The 20,536-nt window shown below is 41.7% G+C and overlaps 2 protein-coding genes and 1 long non-coding RNA gene across 3 annotated transcripts; 2 read left to right on the forward strand and 1 right to left on the reverse strand.

Moving 5' to 3' along the window:
- Window positions 1-3,086: 3,086 nt before the first annotated feature.
- Window positions 3,087-5,348, forward strand: LOC127607300 (green-sensitive opsin-like). The gene is made up of 5 exons (XM_052075496.1): window positions 3,087-3,577; window positions 3,650-3,818; window positions 4,156-4,321; window positions 4,445-4,684; window positions 4,774-5,348. Exons 1-5 carry the CDS (start codon window positions 3,193-3,195, stop codon window positions 4,870-4,872), a joined length of 1,059 nt encoding a protein of 352 aa, XP_051931456.1. The 5' UTR covers window positions 3,087-3,192; the 3' UTR covers window positions 4,873-5,348.
- Window positions 5,349-9,738: 4,390 nt separating this feature from the next.
- synprb (synaptoporin b) lies at window positions 9,739-14,910 on the reverse strand. Its single transcript, XM_052075502.1, has 5 exons — window positions 14,112-14,910; window positions 13,479-13,603; window positions 11,924-12,122; window positions 11,643-11,834; window positions 9,739-10,397 (listed from the first exon to the last, which is right to left on the reverse strand). Exons 1-5 carry the CDS (start codon window positions 14,133-14,135, stop codon window positions 10,083-10,085), a joined length of 855 nt encoding a protein of 284 aa, XP_051931462.1. The 5' UTR covers window positions 14,136-14,910; the 3' UTR covers window positions 9,739-10,082.
- LOC127607324 (uncharacterized) lies at window positions 11,811-18,624 on the forward strand. The gene is made up of 2 exons (XR_007964048.1): window positions 11,811-11,928; window positions 18,035-18,624. It is a non-coding gene; the product is annotated as an uncharacterized LOC127607324 (long non-coding RNA).
- Window positions 18,625-20,536: the final 1,912 nt, after the last annotated feature.

Below are 20,536 nucleotides of genomic sequence, written 5' to 3' on the forward strand. Positions count from 1 at the left end.
ACAGACTGAAGACATTTGGGTATCTGATCAAAAGATGAATCTGAAACAGAAGTTCAGAAGTGCAGCTTTTAATTGGTATTGACATCGAAATGTGTTAAACAAGCTACCCACTGTTAAAGTGGTGGCTTGTGAAATGAACTTAACACAAATAACATTTCATATTTGTTGGTATAACCTTTACTGTCAATAACTTCATTAAGCCTCCGACCCAGTGACTTCACCAGACTGTTGCAGTCCGTTTGAAATGTTTTTACAGGCCGGAATCTGGCCTTGTTATTTCTCTCCTTTAAAAGCCATTCAACGCCGACAACTTGCTGTCAGATTATTAAACCTTGCTCACTCACGACTTTGTCCTCATGTGCTTCGATACTCAAGACATTCTTATTTTTTTTTTGCCTAGTAATTCATCATTATTTTTGTTCTGTACGTATTCTTGTCATATGCCCTTTGTGTATTGATTCTCTTGTCCTTTGAGGTTGACAAGCAATCTATGTTTTTCTTGCTCCTTGCCTTTTGCAAGCCCTTATGGTTTGTTCTCGCTTTTTCCGTCGTCCATTCGTTGTACTTTGTCGGTCTTGTGTTTTTATAAAAATCCATCCGTCCATCCATCCATCCATCTTCAACCACTTATCCGGGGCCGGGTCGCGAGGGCAACAGCTTTAGCAGGGAAGCCCAGACTTCCCTCTCCCTAGCTACTTCTTCCAGCTCTCCCCGGGGGATCCCGAGGCGTTCCCAGGCCAGCTGGGTGACATAGTCTCTCCAGCGTGTCCTGGGTCTTCCTCGGGGTCTCCTCCCGGTGGGACATGCCCGGAACACCTCACCAGGGAGGCGTTCAGGAGGCATCCGAATCAGATTTTATAAAAATATTTTTGTTAAAGGCTGTCTACGGTTGTGGAATCCATGTTTTGTCCGAAATCCTTCCGGACACCTAACACTTTGTTGTGTTGTCAGTGTGTTGTTGGGTCATTGTTTTCGAAGCTTCTGAATTAATTTTGATCCATTTTGCTCTGTAAATAGCGAAACAAAATGGTTTGGTACACTTAAGAATTAGTTCAACTTTGACCATCATGTGTTACATTATCAAAAAAGACTATTGAGGCCATTCCAGAAGCAGCCATGTAAGCCCAATCATTCAATCCATCCATCCATCCATCCATCCATCCATCCATCCATCCATCCATCCATCTGTCTGTCCGTCCAGTAGGGCTGAACGATTGCATTTCCCATAGAAGAGCGATATGACAAAGCTCACTTTTGTAATCGCTGCGGTTTCAATGGCCCTTACTTTATTGACAGCGGTGTGGAGGAGGAGAGAGGGGTCCACAGAAGGCAGAATTTACGCTGCTGCGCAAGCTTTCAGCCATGCTTGCTTCCAGCTTTATGACAGGACTAGCTGGTTCGCCGCCCATCAGCTAGTTCCTGCAGAAGGCTGGTAAGGTGGGCCTTCGGCCCACAAAAGTGTTGTTGCTTGGTTCAACTTTTTGTTCATCTTCATTGCTTATCGCGAAAATAAAGAGATGTTTAGCTCTACTAAATAACTAACAATTTCATTGCAATGCTTGTGGGTAGACAACATTTTTTCGCTAAGATGCCCGCGCGATCGTAGTGAGCCACTGCCTGAGCGGCGCAGTGGCGGCGCAGTGGCGGCGCAGTGGCGGCGCGCAGCGGCGCGGTGAAGTAGGTACGTTTTGAAAAGGGACAGACGGAAGGACAGACCGCGTGCGGGACGACGCGCAATATATATGACAGGATGATACTGAACGTGTGTGTGTGGAAGTGCCTGTCTGATGCGTTGTCAGGCTTGACTTTACGTGTCTCCGAAGTTTGAGCACACACACACACGCACGCACGCACGCACACCAGAGGCAACAGTGTGCGGCTAGTCTAGTCATGACAAATTAAAATGAAACCGTGCAGTTTTCAATTGGTTAATATTAAGAGGCTCAATTCAGCCGAATGTTGTGAACCAAAAGGCATTCGAAAGGTTGTTTAATTTTGTGTGTGTATATATATATATATATATATATATATATATATATATATATATATATATATATATATATATATATATATATATATTCTACCATGTAACCCCCTTATGATATACAATATCCTCGTATTGTAAGTGTTGCACTGAGGTGACTGTTGAATGTCACTGAGTATAGCCCCTGGACGTTTGCACTGTATATCAGCTTTGTGCTTAACTAAAATGGGCCCAGATTTCGCACCAAGTAAGATGGTACGTTATTTCAATACAGTACAGTTTTCCTGTGTAAAATACTCCATGTGCCTCGGCTCAGTAAAAGTTGGGAAACACAGGCGTAGACCCATAAGTGGATTAACCTGATCACACTTCCTCTTCAAGTCACTGAGAAGCGGACGGCCACAGTGACTTCAATGCCAAGCTGTGGAAGTGATAAGCTGTAATTATGTCAGGAAACTCAAACTCCTCCGTGATTTAATCCCCTTTATGTTGATTAACATATGTAATGTGGAATATCCCATTTTTGACACAGCGCTCACATTAGTTTGTGAAGCTGTACCTAATTTTGTGGCCTAAATATCCATGAGTTATTCATTGCAAAACAAGTACCGGTATATCTTGGATTGGAATGCGTCAATATTGGAATACTGACAGCCATTTCCAATCCAGTATTTTTGTTACAAGTATATGAGCCGGGCAGCAATGCATACTTTTCAAACTATGTGTGCATAGCAATTGTATCCATAATCAATGAAATGGACCATCATAGGAAAGCGATTGTTAGTGAGAGCGCTGAGAGCATACACTGTTGATTTATTTGCAGAAAAGGTCACATATGAATAATGATGAAAGTTAAATCAGCTTCGTGTTCAGAAAAAAAAAGTTTATTGTTGACATATGGGTCACAGTCAATGAAATCATGTCCCCATGAAGTAAAAGTGTGTGATGGTTGGTCGAGAGTTAAAGACGTGACCCGCATTGCCTTCATGCTTTGGCAAAGTCAATAATTGGTCAGACTTGATCTGTACACTGCCTCTCAATCCTCCTGTAATCTAATTTGGCCAATTTGAGGATCTCCTTGAGGGGGTATAAAACAACACCCAGGACGACATCAGCTGCTGGAGTGGGTTTGGCGTTCAACACCAATTGAGAAGACCCGCTATCCGAGTTTCGACGGACAGAAGCTCCCACAAACCAACTTCACAACTATGGGTTGGGAAGGACAATTTGAGCCGAATGGCACCGAGGGCAAGAACTTCTACATCCCCATGTCCAACAGGACTGGGATTGTTAGAAGTCCCTTTGAATACCAGCAGTATTACATGGTGGATCCCATTTGGTACAGGCTTCTGGCTTGTTACATGTTCTTCCTGATCTGCACCGGGACCCCTATCAACGGGCTGACATTGTTGGTCACGGCTCAGAACAAGAAACTTCGGCAACCTCTCAATTACATCTTGGTCAACTTGGCTGTGGCTGGTCTCATCATGTGCGCCTTCGGGTTCACCATCACAATCACATCCGCTGTCAATGGCTACTTCATTCTGGGACCCACCGCCTGTGCAGTCGAGGGATTCATGGCCACGCTCGGCGGTAAGATCAGTTTGGGTGTAATGTGCTTACAGTGGCGGTTAAAGATCAATTGCTAAGCAAAGTTTCCCACAGGTGAAGTCGCTCTCTGGTCTCTGGTTGTATTGGCTGTGGAGAGATACATTGTCGTCTGCAAACCTATGGGAAGCTTCAAGTTCACTGGGACCCACGCTGCAGCTGGAGTTTTCTTCACCTGGGTCATGGCTTTTGCATGCGCCGCACCCCCGCTGGCTGGCTGGTCCAGGTAGACCTATTTAAATGCATTCAACCGAAGCGTACAACCTTTTTAACTCTTTTCACTGTCCCCGTTAAAACACATCTTTGACATAGAGCTGTGAATGGCAGTGAATGGGTGTTGAAGGTCAACAGACCGTTTACACCCTTGCTTGATTGCCGTACACGTAGACGGCTAACTCGCAGAGAGCTTCAAATTCTAGAGCCCTTAATAAACCTTGCATGCAAAATGAGAGCATGAAATGCCACACAGATTGTCTCCAAATTGTAATCTTCTTGCAGTGCTAACCGCCGATCAAGATGATTACATCTAAGTAGCCTGATACAATATGTCAACGTTTCCGCAGATATCTCCCTGAGGGCATGCAGTGCTCCTGCGGACCCGACTACTACACTTTGGCCCCAGGCTACAACAATGAATCCTATGTCATCTACATGTTTGTGGTCCATTTCTTCATTCCCGTCTTCCTTATTTTCTTCACTTACGGCAGCCTCGTGCTTACAGTCAAAGCTGTAAGTAGTTCATTGGATTTTAATCGCCCATCTGTTACAATATTGAAAAACCAAAAAAAGAACCAAAAGACTGTTAAATTAGTTGAACGTAGGTCTTGAACAACATCTGTGATTTTCTTCAAGGCTGCAGCCCAGCAGCAGGACTCTGCCTCCACCCAAAAAGCTGAGAAAGAAGTGACACGTATGTGCGTCCTGATGGTCTTTGGCTTCCTGATCGCTTGGACCCCATATGCCACCTTCGCCGGATGGATCTTCATGAACAAGGGAGCTTATTTCTCTGCCCTGACAGCTGCTCTCCCCGCCTTCTTTGCAAAGAGCTCGGCCCTTTACAACCCTGTCATCTATGTGCTGATGAACAAACAGGTTGGTGGAGCATTTTACGTCTCGGTTGGCTGTGATTTGAAACGTTGCTACTTCAGTTCTGAAACGCTTCCCTTTGCTCTTTACTCCAGTTCCGTAACTGCATGCTGAGCACTATTGGAATGGGCGGCATGGTGGAGGATGAGAGTTCAGTCTCAACCAGCAAGACAGAAGTGTCTTCTGTGTCTTAAATATGATGACACCTCAAAACCCATGGACATTTTCCTTATTGATTGTATCCAGATTTTGAAACGCTCCCATAAAAAAAAACAACAACAACAACTTGGATTTTGCCAAATGGAATTACGGAAAATAAATGGACTCTGGATGAAACACACTAACGAATATCAACTCACCTGTCAATATGTAAATACAAAAAAACAGTGCAAGAGCGATACCAGAGTGCTGCAGAAGTTGTGCTTTGTGTTGTCCGTGCGTGTGCGTGCATCAGTGTGTGCGAATGAACTGTGACTCGCTAAACAGAGTGTGAGGGCACTCAAAAATGCTTGACTATCAAGTTCGAAGCTGCTGCACCACGACCACACTTGCAAACCTATTTTCATGTAATTATGTTTCACTGGGCTTCCAGTGTGGTTGTTTTTATGTATTTCACAAAAAGACGACAAAAAAACATAGGATGGAGTAAATAAATGCATGCATGAAAAGATTTGTGTATTCTAGACTCTTGATTTGGACATTTTTCTTTTTATTCTTACGACAAGCAGAAACGCGTGATTCCATTAAGGCTTCGGTACAAGTTTGAGTGTACGTTTGCACGTAGCTTAAGGGCCAGTATGAAGCACAATCACTTTGAAGTTTGCAATTTAATGAACCGGCTTCATGTGACTTTTTTTTTCCCAAACGTGTACAATCTTTGCTTGTCCGTCTAGTCTGATTAGGTATCATGTGTCTTTGACATAGCGTGGTCCAATTTGGAATATAATATAAACACAATAAGAGACAGACGGTTGCGGCAAGTGCTAATATTTACTTGATGGATCAGCCTAAACACATCGAGGAGAATAAGACCTGCAGCCAGAGTATACGTACACAACATCATTGTCCCACTGAGCAAAATACATAAGCAAATGATTAAATAACATCACTGAGGCTGTGACATCCTACCGCCGGTCTGTAATATGGAGTTACTTAATCCCATTTTGTTTTAATAGGCACACACACACACACACAAAATAACACTTGAAATGCACTCAGTTCCACTAAAGGGTTCTCACGATAGCGCACCCTGACTGTCGCTGAGGTGATCAAACAGTTTAATCACAGATGAACTGCTTAACACCTAATGGGAGTTAAACTGGATGACAAGCCAGAGAGTAGGTCAACAGCTCAAAGTCCATTCAAGCAATCTGTTGGGAATCCTCTACTGTAGCCAGAAGGTATTCCAGAAGTGGATGCTAAAACAATTTCTCGTCTTGGATTGCGTCAACGGATTATCTTGAATTTAAGTGAGCTACCGTCATGACCATGTTGATTCTTTTCATTAAAAATGAGTTCAGGCAGAATTTACGTTGACCTTTAACCCAAACCCTAAACCCATTTAGTAGAGCTGTGTCAAATATTCCACATTATACAGAAAATACAAATGCGCAATTTTTATTGACAAGTCAGAAATGTTCATTCAACAAAATGTTTGTACTCCGGTTTCCTGGTAAGGGTAGATTAATTGATCACTCTAAATTGTCCTGAGGTGTGATTGTGAGTGTGAATGGTCGTTTGTTCATTCTGCGAGTCTCTCCCAGCAATCTAATTCCCTACGACTGCTGGGATACGCTCTAGCACACTCACAACCCTTGTGAGGAAAAAAAAACCTGTTGAAATAATGTATGGATACTATGACAAAGACGGTGATGGTTGGAGTTTTGCAGTGGATTACAAGTGCAATGGTTCATACTGTTTAACGCTATACTGCTCTCTGGAGGTGATCCTTAGTATCAGCTGGACAATTTAAGAGCATTTTTCAACCAACAGTTAAGTGCTCTATCCAAATCTCCCCCCCTGTGTGTGAGAGTGTGTGTGTGTGTGTGGAGATAAAATAAGATAAGAAAACCTTTATTTGTCTCGCAATGGAGAAATTCCCAATTTACAGCAGGAAAATTATGAAAGGGAGAAGTAGAAGAACAAAACGTATATAAATAACTATAAATTATAACATTTATATTTTATTATATATAAATCCACTTGTTGCCATTCATTCAAAAGAATGATAGCTCTGTTCAACTAAACTGTCACATTGACAGTTTAGGGAAAATCGAGACAAGATCATTCTATCAGTATAAATTTTTTAAATGTTAATTTTGTGCTTGGGCTTAGAAAAAAAGGCTGTGAAAAACTCAGGGTCCGTTTGAGATCCAACTCTTGCTTCACTGTCAGTGTACCCAATATTATGAGCATTGCGTGTTCAATATCATTTGCACATTAGAGGTTCTACGCCGTGTTGTTTTAAAAATGACGTTGAACACTGCTCGAAATAGACCCATAACAAATGTGAGACGCAAACTTGTAACACATTAGCTCAACTAGGATTCATGGGACTGTACAAAACGCAGTGGGACATCTATCCTGTGATGCAACCCTTTATTTTCTTCACACATACTGATCCTAATTGTCAGGCTGGGAGCACATGCACTGTAATTTACTATTGCAGAGAAGCGCCCCCGGACACCTGCGTGCCATTAACGATTGTGTGAGGAACGGCACCCGCAGAGAGGAGCCTCACTTCTCCCCGTCATTTCACTACTTGGACTAGATAGAAGACTGCTGCATGCTGAGGCCTTAATAACAAAGTGCATGTAATTCCAGGCAGATGTTCACCATTGAACAACAGCCTTCACTGATGAGCTCTGCGAATGGAAACCTTTTTAGCCTCTCTTAAACATATACGGCAGTTGTCGTGAAGCCATCATTCTCTCTGACATATAAAGAATACAATGATGAATACATTTCATCATCAACCTTATTTAATATTCTTCCTTGGTACAAGTGCCATCTCACGATAAAGGTTTTGGAGTATGGTTGTGATATATTGACAACCAAATTTAAATACTGTCACACGTTCGATTTATGTTTAGAGGAGATTTGGAGAAAAAAAAAATGGCAGGCCGGGTCCGGCCTTAACGTTGGATTTGGAGCGTTCAATAAACAACATTGAGTCGTCGAAAAGTAGAATGATAGTTTCTCGTTAAGGAATCTGTTCCTTCCTGTGATTTTTTTTTAGCCCCTCTGTGTTGTTGGTTCTGTTCAAACACTTGAAACAAAGAATGTAGAATGCTGTTGAAGGTATTTCCTGCTTACTTTAGTGGCCCTTGACCCCGACCTTGGGAGTGTCCCTGAAGGTCGTCAAGTTCCCCCAGGGAGGGACTCTTATCTTAAGATTTACGCACAGCGGGAGAGGTCTGGACTTTCCCAACATGCCAAGATCGAATTGCATCGACCTTTCTTTGTCTCCGGGATTTGCATGGAGGCGTAACTCCCCGCCTCTCATTATCACATTGTCTCTATATATTCTCATGACTCTCATGTATTTTTTCTGGGCTTCCTGACGAAATCTGAAACTTTCAGAAGCCCGAATCGATTCGTAAACTGCAGAAAAGAACAATAAAACCTTCGAAGGTACTGTTCATCGTCTCCATCATCCGTAATTAACGAACACGCGGAGTAACAGAAAGCCCGACTCTCCCCCAACATCGCCCCCCCCCAAGATTGCAAAGACTGCATCTTGTTTTATAGGATAGACACCACACTTGAATTGAACGAGAATCTCTTCTTTGTCGGGCTTTGTCAAAACAAAGAAAATAGACAAGCCATTCATGAGAGTTTTAAATATGACCACGTATTACGTTAATTGTCTGAATGGGATGAAACAGCCACCAGGAGGGATTATCCTGCTGGTTTTTGCGATGGCGATAATCCAGGTACGCCACATGGCGCACACTTCAATGTTCTCCCCAAGAACTTCTAATTCATTTCGCATTCTCTCTTTTGCTTTCTGCTTGCTGGCTTTGAATCACCGCTGACATGTTTTGTTTCTTTTTTCCATGGACGCAAGGATATCTACTGGTATATAGGAGAAAATATGGCCTTTTAAAAATCGGGCTCCTAATAGTCAAGATGGCATTGTGCAAGAATTTAGTAAGGCTCCAAAAAAGGGCCTATTTCTCGCCAAATTTCTTTTCATAGCTGTCTGATTTAGTTTTTGTGAGCGCATCTCCTTTGCCGAGTTAACTCGCGCACCTCAAGATGCTGATTCGACAGCATGATTATTGCACAGGAGTGTCTTTGGGCGCCCACAGAAATGGCCGTTCTAATTACAAAAGTGATCGAACTGCACATTTGAACGTGCCCTTTCAATGTGGGCAGACTGAGGCACGCCTCTGCAATAATTAGTCTGTCTCGCAAAGTGATCACGAACACATACTTAGATTTCTGAACAGTAGATAAGAGAAATCGGCATTTGTGTACATAGAAGAAGCCTCGGATTTCTAAATTTAGATTTATTTTTGCTTTAAATTCAAATCCAATTAAGGCAATATCGCGACATTGAATTTTACCGAACCAATCTTTGGAAATAAAACTTTTTGCATGTGGACAAATGCATTTTGTTTACAATCTTAAAATAAAGATGAAGAAGATATGATTGAAAATAACAGCCCACGTTTCTATCGAGATGATGAAATTTGGTCTGCTGTACTTAATGCCACTCAAAATCCTTTCAAAAAATAATTTTGAATTCCATGGTAACGATCATGAAAAATGCAAGGCTCAACAAGAACATTGTCTTTTTGGAGCGGTTTCTTAAAACAATGAGCACATTTTTTTGAGGGGCAATTTTTTAATCCCAGGCACCCGAAGCAAGGGTTTTAATAAACACTAAGAAGACAACAATTTATCTTCTTGAAACATTTTCAGTGGGGGGCACTTAAATACCAATCTAAATTTTTGGCGAAACTTAGTTTTTCCAAATTGGTTGTCTTGTCTTTTAGCGAAGCTTAATGAATGAAAAAAAAAAAGATTACAGCAATGATGTGCTTGCATACAACACCATTTGCTCAGTTTTTTATTCTTCCATACATTTGTTATACATCTATACGGATCAAAAGATAACACACTTCGATACCAGGCATATATACTGTAATAACATATAAACTACGCACATCAGCTGACTTAGTACCACCACATCCATTTTTTTTTATTCACACGTCTTTTTGTTTTGGAGTGTGTTGTTTAGATTGAAATCATAGTGGTCAGTAAAGATGACGTCAAAAGTTTTCAATGTATGAAAACAAAACAGTTTTACTGTAATACAAATGTCAAATTAATCCAGTTAACATCAAGCAAAACGACTTGCCATTGCAAATGATCACAGGGCCATTCCTTTACCGTCTTACATGACCGGCTGGCCGAGATAGGTTTGCGGGAGGCCCTGGCTCATTTGTGATTGGTTGAAGCTGCCTTGCCGGTACGCCTGCATCCCTAAATCCTCTTTTGTCTTGTTGAAGTTGTTGTGTTTGGACGGCTGAGGACCAAAATTCTCCTCTTGAATTTCAAAGCTGCTCTCGCTGTAGAGTCGCTGACGCATTTCTCGTTTTCCCGAACTGCTCCTGGTGGGATACCTCTGCCCCATCTTGTACCAGCCTGTCTCTTTAAAGACAAACCAAATGTTTCCAGCCCAAAGGATGACGTTGATAAAACCAAAAACCTGGTGGGAGAAAATCAAAAGAATGTATCATAGTTGGGCTGATGGTGAGAATCAAACATATATATTTATCCTACGTATATTTAATACAGAGCCGTGACTCAACTGAAAAATTCATGTGAATAAACTTGCGTTTGTCTTAACCGTCTTAATCCTGATAGTTGTGTTGTGGAGTAATTTCCTCTGCGCGTGTCCTTCCTTATGTTTTTTTGTACGGTGGCATAGCTTTATCAATCTCTTTGTCATTTTTTTTTTGATACTGCTGCTGGATTGTTTGTTCATTCCCTCAGGGAAATAAGATTTGCTTCCTCTGTCGTAAAATTGCGGTTAAAATGTGGAAACATAAAATAAAAAGGACACATTGCGATGATGAGAGCAATATTGAAAGTTAGTGCAGTAGCCTAAATCGCCCGGTAGTCCAGTGGTTAGCTCATCACCCTCAAAGTGGAGCGGTCGTGGGTTCGATCCCTGCTCCAGCCTTCATGTGTGGAGTTTGCATGTTCTCCCCGTGCCTGTGTGGGTTTTCTCTGGGTACTCCGATTTCCTCCCACATTCCAAAAACATGCTTGGCAGGCTGATTGAACACTCTACATTGTCCCTCGGTGTGAGTGTGAGTATGGATGGTTGTTCGTCTCTATGTGCCCTGCGATTGGCTGGCAACCGGTTCAGGGTGTCCCCCGCTTACTACCTGGAGACAGCTGGGATAGGCTCCAGCACCCCCCGCAACCTTCGTCAGAATAAGAGGGTTGGAAAATGGATGGATGCACTCATCCATCCATTTTAACCATGATTTGCTGGCTGCTCTGTCTCCTCATCCCCTTCCTCATCTGTGTCAGCTGCTCCCGGATTATTTTGCCCTCACCTTTTATCACATCCCCAATCAAGCCCTGTATATATTCCCCTCGTGTGGCTCGTCTCATTGTCAGTTTGTCAATTCTACCCAAGGTCACGTTGCAACGCTTTTGTTTTGTGTCATAGTCTTTTGACTCTGGGTTTTTTTTTTTTTGCCTCATGCCTGTAGTACCTCTGCCTGTTCATTTTGTCTTTCACATGTATCAACCTTTGCCTGGACTAAATGTTTTTGCCCTCTCCAATTTGAGTCCAACCCACCTGTACCTAGTTTTTGACATTGATGACATAACGCCGATTCATGCATGCAATATATATATATATTATATATATATATATATACATACGTATATATATATATATATATAAAATTGCTGAAGATGATTTATTTCAACCCACCACAGATGCGTTGAGCCGAGACCAGTGAGGTTCCTGGGCAGCCGTGCATTTGTTCTCCTGAGCCGAGCAGGCAGGGATGAGCAGCAGCACCTTGGTAGGCTTGGTAGCCGTCTTGATATCGGAGAGCGCTTTGGCCCAACAACAACTACTGACGAGCCACATGAGGGAGAAGATCACCGTCACCACAAAGTCCTGCACACCAGAAGGAAGAGGACAAAACCCGCCTAAATTAATCCAACAACTCCTCGCCTCGCTAAGTGAGAGACCGAAACGGCACTGACCACAGGTGGGCCTCTGTTGTTTTTCAAGTATTTGTTCTGGTAAAAGACGTAGACAACAGTTGCCAGTAGAGAGTAAAGGAACGTGATCACACCCACGGTGACAAAAAACTGAGCAGGAGAGGAAAAGTCGCCATCCAGGAAGAGAATTTCCTCCCTCTTTGTTTCACATAGCGGAGCCCTGAAATGCACTTGTTGCAGCCTGTCAAGAGAAAATATAGATTGTGATAGGGTGGTCAGTTCATTTTACAGATAAGACGTACAGTACTGTTTGTATTTGTACGTTATAGTTTGATGATTTAATTTTATCTTTGCTCTGTCACAATCCGCGTGTAGTCGTGACCCGAATGTGGACAAATGCTTTAGAAAATGGACGGATGGGTGTTTTACCTGAATTCTACTTTAAGCTCGAACATTTGAATGCTAGAAAGTCACGAAACAAAAAGTGATGGTGTTGCTATTCCCACTCAAACCGAACTGTTAATAAGATGGTCGGCTCAAAGTGACAGTGACTGACAGTGAGACGTTTGCTGTCACCGCGCCACCAAAAAAAAAAAAAAAGCACCAGCCTCCAATTACATTGCGCGCTTGAAGCTGTGATACTGCCTGGGACATGTTCTAAGCCTTGTTTATGTCAACCAGTGTCGGTTCATTTTAACTTGTGTAACGTGCACTTTTACATGGGAGCTTGGTTTCCTTGTTTGAAAATGAATGGAAAGATTTCTCCAGCTTTGGCCATAAAAATACTTGCATGCTCATGCTCGGCCAAGACATTGTGTTCCACTTTCATCGAAATGAGCTTACCTCATTTGTGATGTGGAGGCAGGAAGCCGGTCCCATTTAAAGGGCCCTTTTGTCTGAGACGCTTCATGGCATCATTAGACCAAAATGCACTCTGAGCCAGATCAGTCAAGATTGTAACTTTAAGTGGTCCCTTTTGACGCGCCAGAATGTTTCCACTATTGATTTTGTCTAGAGACGTGCACCCACAATGCTTTGGGCCTGCTCGCTCAAAGACCGCTTCATTTAGTGACAGGATACAGAGATCATCTCTTTCTCTGCCGCTCATGCGAGGTGTGTCTTCCTCAAGAAAAAAAAAGTATCTCATTGAATCTACTGTTGGCGGAAGTTTGAGACATCAAAAGTTCACAAAGCGTGTCGTTTATATAGCGAACCTGTCTGAAGCAGATGGCGACTCCATTTATATGTGTACTTTTTCAACTTATTAATAATGCAACACTTTCCCATCCACAAGTTGTTCTGAAACATAAATAGCTCAGCAACCTATTTAAAGGCCTCGATCTAGACAAGGCACTAAAAATGTTGAAAGAAATATTCGGCCTGTAACCATAATAATATTGAAAAAATGTTGGCATAAAAGTGAAACGTTAGTCAAAGGCCCTATTTCATAAAAATGAAATATTAGTGGGGGAGGAAGTGTTTTTTTTTTCTTTTCTATGGTGAAAAAAGTGCATGCAACACAGTCAATACATGAACTTGTTCATGTGAATATTTTTCACTGGGTCGAAGTTTGTCAGTCACAGCGGTCGTGGTGTACCTGAACGGATAGCCAAATTCAATGTTGATGCTCCTGTTACTCTGTCTACTGTCTGCACAGTCCACTTTAACCCGGAGGTGCCCAAAGTAGCCGCCGCATGTTGCAAACGCACAAATGGCAAAAATCTGAGGAAGAGAAGATGAGAAGCAGTCATGTGAGGACAAAAGCATTCACAGGCAAAGACTATCAGGGGACGTGTCGGAGTGAGCGTGGCCTATTGCGTAATGTATTCCCATTAATAAATCACAGGACTGATTATTACAATTTCTAATTGGTTTGAAGACAAAAGCTGAATAATTTAAAGGTGGGAAGTGCTGCTCACTGTGCACTAGAGGGTGGCCGCAGCAGTGCAGGCTGATTCATTTTCGCATCAAAGGTTTCTACAGCTGCGCCTTCACAATATCGCTCGCTTCTACAAGATTCAAAGCATGAAATACATGCACTCTAAAAATGAGAACGTTTTATGTAGCTGTATACCGGATACAAAAATATTTACATCAAGATTCACACTCTTACCTCAGTATTACTTCACTTTTAAGTGTATGAAACCAAACTCATCTACTGTATAGGTAAAATGATTACGTTCATTTCCTTGAAAAAAGAAAAATGCAAATCAAAGAGGATGATACTTACCGGGGCAAATATGACCATACACATTTAAAAATCCCAAATATGTGTGTCCAAAGTCCGCTCGGTGTGTGCACTGTTTGTCATCAGGCTGAGATGTGGACAATAAGAGGAGAGAATCCAGCAGAGGGGAGGGCTCACATTAGGTACACTAACTTCCAAAGGAGGAGTCAGATGTACAGTATTTCGGATCAAATGTAAAACATTGCACACGTTTCCAGCATATTGATCTCAGCACAACCTTTCAACAAACACTTATTGAAACTTCAAATCGAAACAATATGGAGTGATAGGCATGTTTCCTCAATTTCTTTAACAGAAAAGTTCTCCACAAACAAACCATATAAATCTCGCCCGAGTAAATATTACAGTTGATTATATGCAATGCATTCGGATAGTGCGACCTAATGATGTTTCTTTACAAATTATATTTTTTGTGGTCTCTCTCTAGCAACTTTTCAGGGTCTAGAAATTTGGAAATTGCTTCATTATCGAGGCAAAACATTTGCGTTGAGGGGCCTCGGACCAGCATGCAACAGTTTTGTAGACTGGACTGATACTTTTCATAGGATAGCCTCCCTCATGTTAGAAAAGCAATGCGTACCATTTAGTTGGTGGAGCAGATCAAAGAATCGAATGTACAGTACAGTATGTCGGTACAAAGATTGAATTGTTTTGCTGACCTCGTCTGGTTCTAAGTGTTCATTACACGTTTGACTTGCTCCATTGGTTTTTAGACGCTGAAGTCCTGGTATTTCAGATCCCAGTGTTGTTGATAAATGCAGTACTTCAAATGAATTAAACGGTCATTCAAAATGGCAGCCTTTTTAATAACCTCCAAAGGTGCCATTAAAACAGACACGAGATGATGTTTTGTTGATGATATGAGATATTGTTAGTTGATGATGATAAAACAAATGATGTTAAATAAAATAAAGGCTTCGAAAATGCAGTGACAGGCATTGCCTTTGGATACTTACCCAACTTCAATAATAATATAAGCTTATGTTATATTATTCATGATCATTTTATGTTTGAGCATCATATTTAATGCTAAGATTATCATAATGGCATTCTGTTGTGTAATAATGCTAATCAAGCGTGTTTTTATGTTGATAGCCCCTGATTGGCTGTTGAAGTAAGGGAAAGCAGAAAGTGATTTTAGTTGCAGAGCGTGTTCTCGGTCATGCTGTATCATAGACGACGTCCTTTCAATTAAGCTGCGTTCAAAAGGCATCCATCTCTCCTTTTGTCGTTTCGTAAAGTCGAGCCTTCCATTCCAAAACTACGAACCCCTCAATTTACAGTAATAAAACAAATTTACTGGAAACGGGACAGCCAAGAGAAATGCAACAAAATGAAGCGAACAGACTGTTGCGAATACATCAATACAATTAGAATTTGAAGGTTGTGAAAGTAGATGTGTCTCTGAGCAGACATGGACTTGCTGGCCTCGGGGGTCCACCAATGCTAACAAGTAATTTCTAAAACAAATTTATTCCTTCAGCTTCTATGATGGGTCGATCCAAAAGAGGGCAGCACCATATCATCGTAAAAAAAGCCCTCCCACAGTTGTGAAGCAATGAACCATTTTTCCGCCCCAGTATGCAGGTGACAATTGTGCTCCCTTGAAGTCACAAGCATATTATGCTACATTTTAAGGTACTCATTCATGGTTGCCCTCAGCCATTAGTGTTCAGATGTTGCATTGCTGCATCAAGAATTGCAGTTGTTGGATGGTGCTGGTGGAAGGGCTCGGGGCAGCTTCTGTCATGGTAAAGTGGCGATGCTTCACCCTCTTGTTGCATTATTGATGAATCTTTTTCTGGCATCAGCTTTCTGCCCCAGCTTGAAAATTGTGAGAGGAAAGAGACGAGCATAAATCTGGTAGTTGTCCTTTCTTTTTTTGTGACAGGCCCCAAACGTTTCATCATGTGCCATCTGGATAGTTTTGTCTAGGAAGCAATATGTTATTACGTAAATCATAGAAGGGCAACTGATAGGAGTTGAACTCACATTTATTGCCGTTGAATGTCGGAAGGGAGTTCAAAGTTAGAAAAAAAAACAGCAAAAAAGAAACACAGCCACTAAAAGTGCTCTTCTTTTACTAAGAGCCGTGATGTTAGAATTACCTTTTCTATTTCGGGAGCAAGATGTGGAGGACTGTGTTATGTAAAAGGATTTGTCTGGAAAATGGGCTCCTCCTTGCACCAACAAGCCAATTACTGCTGTTGAAGGCACTGCAGCCTCAGCTTCGCTAAACCTCAGCCTTCATACTTACATTCACACACACACACACGCGTGTTAGTTTTGCAAGTGTGTGGCGTCATGTTGCTGTCTGAGAAGTGCAAGGAGCTGCAACACTGACCTTATTCCATCAATCTCACATAAAAAAAACCTCAGCATTTAAATATTTCAAAGATCTCCTCCTGAGAAGCTCTAAGCCTCTCTCCTTGTTGAAGCGTGCGCGTGCGCATATTTCTATAGGCTGTATTGTATGTGTGTGTGCTTTTTTGAGGGTTCTCATCTCTTCACTTGGTAGCATTTCTCTTGGCTGCACTGCTTCCGGTATGCGTATGTGGATACTAGCTTTGACACCAATCAGAATTAAGCCCCAACATGCTGCCATGTAGATTTGAATTTGTTTAGGGCCATCAGAATCTGTAGAGCTGGACAATTAAAAAGCTTGAACAAAATTAGGGGATTTTTTTTTCTTTCGATTTTTCTTGTGTGCTATATGCGTTGAATGTGGATGTGCACTTGTGCATATATTGCACACATGTCATTTATGATTGTATGCACTTGTAGTCAGTGTATGTCTTTTTGTGTATCAATTAGAATTTTAGTTTTTTTATGATACATTGGTGCATTTATATATTTTGTGATAGTGTGTGCGTTTGTGTCTGTGCATGTGCTGGTGAATGGTTGTGAATTTGCGTGCGAAGTGTATTTATTGAACACGTGTATGCATCCGAGTGTGTGTGCGTATGTAATATAGCGGACATTTAGTCTCATTCCCATTTTCTCCGAACTTCAAACAGCATTTTCATGGCTGTAAATCAACAATGATGCACATACACTCTCTTGACTGGAAAGACATTTCACGGCTCTCTCTCCCATGCTCTCAATCCGTTAAAAAATGCTGAGTGTCCCAAGTAAAATAAAAATAAATGATGATGGGCGAGGCAAGTCATGAATATATTAATATGCAGTTATTGTGTGATATTTCAGTCTTGCCGCAATGTTTCCCTTGTCATGTATGTATAGCACTCGTGTCAACGCTCCAAGGACACCGGCAAGTCAACACACAAAATTCAACCGTGTGCTTTCCATAATCTGACAATCAAGTTGCTTTGATAAATCCCCTACAGCTCATTTATCTTTTTCAGGATGAAATCACTCAAAGAGAGACTGTCATAGAGGAATTCAAGTGAATACTAAAGCCATGCAAGTCTCTGCCACAGTTATTAATAATTGATTCATAGCGTAGGGGTGAGAGAAAGTTCAAATCTTTGATACGGTCTCGGCTCATTAATATTAGCCCAAATCTCAAGAAACAGCCGATTTATTCTCCATCTTAATCTTTGCTGCCACAGTGTTTTTTCTCTCCATACATTAACATCTAAAAGACCGAATCAGCATCTCTCTAGATGAAAGAATTGTCATATTTGTGAAGTTGAAATGCTTCCTCGCCATCAAAAGGCCCCAGGTCACATGGTTCAATGCAAGCGTCCCTCACTGCTTAGATGCAATCAAAATGGCTCATAAATGCTGTGAGACTGATCTTGATGGCAGTCTGAATGTTCATCTCAAGCAAAATTGTGTGTTGTTGTACCATGCATAACATCAACATTTAATGCCGTACACACACTCTCGTTGACGTATAGGCACTGGGCTGAGCACATCATTTAATTATTCATTTTTAAAAGGTTTGGAGAATGCCAGATCTCCCTATGGGACTTCAATAGTGCAGTCACGCAAGACCAAAGGGGATTACGGTCGTCTCACCCTGCAGGAAAAGACAATTTATGTCGCTGAAAACCACGGAGGAAAGAAAATCAACCAGGAGAGCTTGCATAAAGCACAGACAAGCGACTAAATTAAGAGCAGCGGAAGTGCAGTTACCTCCGGGGACTCTACCGGTCAGCTGCGCAATGAACATGTGGAGCAGCAGTCAGCTAGTCCAGCTGTCACCTTCACTTGAGCCTCAACGCAGACGTGCGCTGGTCTTCAGTGCACGCTGAGTCGGCACTTGAGTCATGTGTGTGTGTGTTTGATTTCCTGGGCTATCCTGACCTGGTGGGGGAGAACACACACAATGGTCATCATCATCAACACTAATCTTCTCATCATTGTATATGAGGATAAGTTTTGTAATGTCAGTTCCTGTACTTTTTGTCATCAGATTCTTCAATTGTATTGATTGAATGGATTGTTATCGTCCTTAAAATGAATCGTCACTTTGTTTTGGATTTATATGGTGATTCATTTCTCAATAAAAGCTGGATTTTTAATCATTTGCATTTTGTCGTTCGAGACTTTTTCAAATGTCCTTGTTTATTGTAGTTACTTGATATTGATAATACGAGTGCAGCCTGTACGCCAAGACAAGACAAAATCCTTGTGTGTTCTCCATAATTGACCAATAATGATGATTCTGATTTTATATTCGTGAGCCTCATTGCTACAAATATGACGGACCAAAAGATGAAACGTTTGATCGCTGCTTTCATCCGGCGGCTACCGGCTAGTTATTAGCAACTTCACTGCCAATGTTCACGTGGGCAGGCTGTGTAGAGTCTGCTCTCGTTTTCAGTGCTACTTGTTCAAATTATTTAATGAGATAGCGCCAGCGGAGGAACTTCTGTTGTCGAAATAGCTTCATATTCAGAAGTCATGGGCACCATAAACTGCTGTACGTTTGGTCAATTTGTTACAACAGTATTACTTTCTCTTTACTAATGCTTTTTTTCCCCAGTTATTGGCGGATTCTGTTTAATTCTACTTCGTCAGCAATGTTAGATGGGAGACTCAGAGTGCCGCGAGTCCCACACGTTTCCGCCTCCTCAGATGGAGTAAAATTTGCTCGCAGCTTTGTCTATCCCCTTACCAAACCATGGAACGGTAGTGGGGACCACTGCTCTACACCATAGGGAGACCGGGTGTGCACTTCTGTCATCTTAGCTCACGCAGGCTGACACGTTGTCACTTTAATCATATCATCCGGGCTGCAGGTCGTGTCAGGAAGCAAGACTGCGAAAGTGTGACGGCTTTGCTGCGCGCTTACCTCATCCTGTAACTGGCTGTACAGAAATAAGCTCACCTTGTGTTGGCTCACAGGGTGAGCTGAATATAAACTATACACGAAAATATGTTGGCCTTTTAAAATATTTTACTTTTAATGCTGGGACACCTTTAATGAAATATAAATCCATCAAGTTTCATATATATATATATATATATATATATATATATATATATATATATATATATATATATATATATATATATATATATATATATATATATATATATATATATATATATATATATATATATATTATATAAGATTGATAAGATGGAGCTTATCCTTTTGGGAAAAGGTGAGATACAGGGGTAGAATTTGGACCCAGAAGCGGCAGATAGGACACTGAAGTGTCAAAGTCATCAAAAAAAGTTCAGGGTATCATATACAAGGAACAAACCAAATACATTTAAATAAATAATAAAAATAAACTTATGTATGCACTTGTATCCTTTCATACAACAAAATGAGTCATGACTTCCCATATGAACGTTGCAATCACGGATTTCAGCCGGAGTAAATCGATTTGTAAGTAAATTGACTCCAAATCATCTTGAAGTCGGCATTCATGCTTTTGTGAATTTTTTGTTTGGTGGTGTGATGTGACTTTTTTTTCCTTTTGTAAAATAAGGTTTGGGGAACACTGTTGAAATCGCCATGGACACTTTTTGACATTGATCATGTCACATGCAGTTTTGTCTGTGCAGCGTGTACGGTTGCATTAGGATTCTATTTTCTGTCAGGGGATGTCAGCCAAAGAGGTTATTTTGCCTCTTCTGCTCTTTTTCATTCTTATTTTTATGGCCACTCTAATGGCCCCGGAATAGGTTTCATCATTTACTGCCTCCGTGCATGCAGTGCGGCGCACTGCTCTTACTCTTAACTGGCCTGCCCGTCAAAGCATTTCTTACACGGCAGCCATTTTAGGTGTACCGCCGCCGCCTCCAGGAAGCCGAGACGAGCATCATTCTCTCCTCTCCGTTCAGGACCCGGGACAAATTCGCTAAGCGCATGCGAGAGGCGAACGTGGAGGAACGTCGCCTGCTTTTATTTCATCCCCACCACCGCCCTCCACCCCCCAGCCCCGGTTTAAGCCCCTCCCCCCTCGCATCCGCAGCAGGGACTG

The sequence above is a fragment of the Hippocampus zosterae genome, chromosome 9, assembly GCF_025434085.1.
Source record: "Hippocampus zosterae strain Florida chromosome 9, ASM2543408v3, whole genome shotgun sequence".
NCBI classification, from domain to species: domain Eukaryota; kingdom Metazoa; phylum Chordata; class Actinopteri; order Syngnathiformes; family Syngnathidae; genus Hippocampus; species Hippocampus zosterae.

Coding starts and splice junctions, on each gene's coding strand:
- LOC127607300 (XM_052075496.1), top strand. CDS start 3,193: ATGGGTTGGGAAGGACAATTTGAGCCGAATGGCACCGAGGGCAAGAAC. Junction 4,322..4,444: donor TCGTGCTTACAGTCAAAGCT/GTAAGTAGTTCA, acceptor ATTTTCTTCAAG/GCTGCAGCCCAGCAGCAGGA. Junction 4,685..4,773: donor ATGTGCTGATGAACAAACAG/GTTGGTGGAGCA, acceptor TCTTTACTCCAG/TTCCGTAACTGCATGCTGAG.
- synprb (XM_052075502.1), bottom strand. CDS start 14,135: ATGTGTATGGTCATATTTGCCCCG. Junction 11,835..11,923: donor ACAACAGAGGCCCACCTGTG/GTCAGTGCCGTT, acceptor TCTGGTGTGCAG/GACTTTGTGGTGACGGTGAT. Junction 10,398..11,642: donor CTCGGCTCAACGCATCTGTG/GTGGGTTGAAAT, acceptor TTCTCCCACCAG/GTTTTTGGTTTTATCAACGT.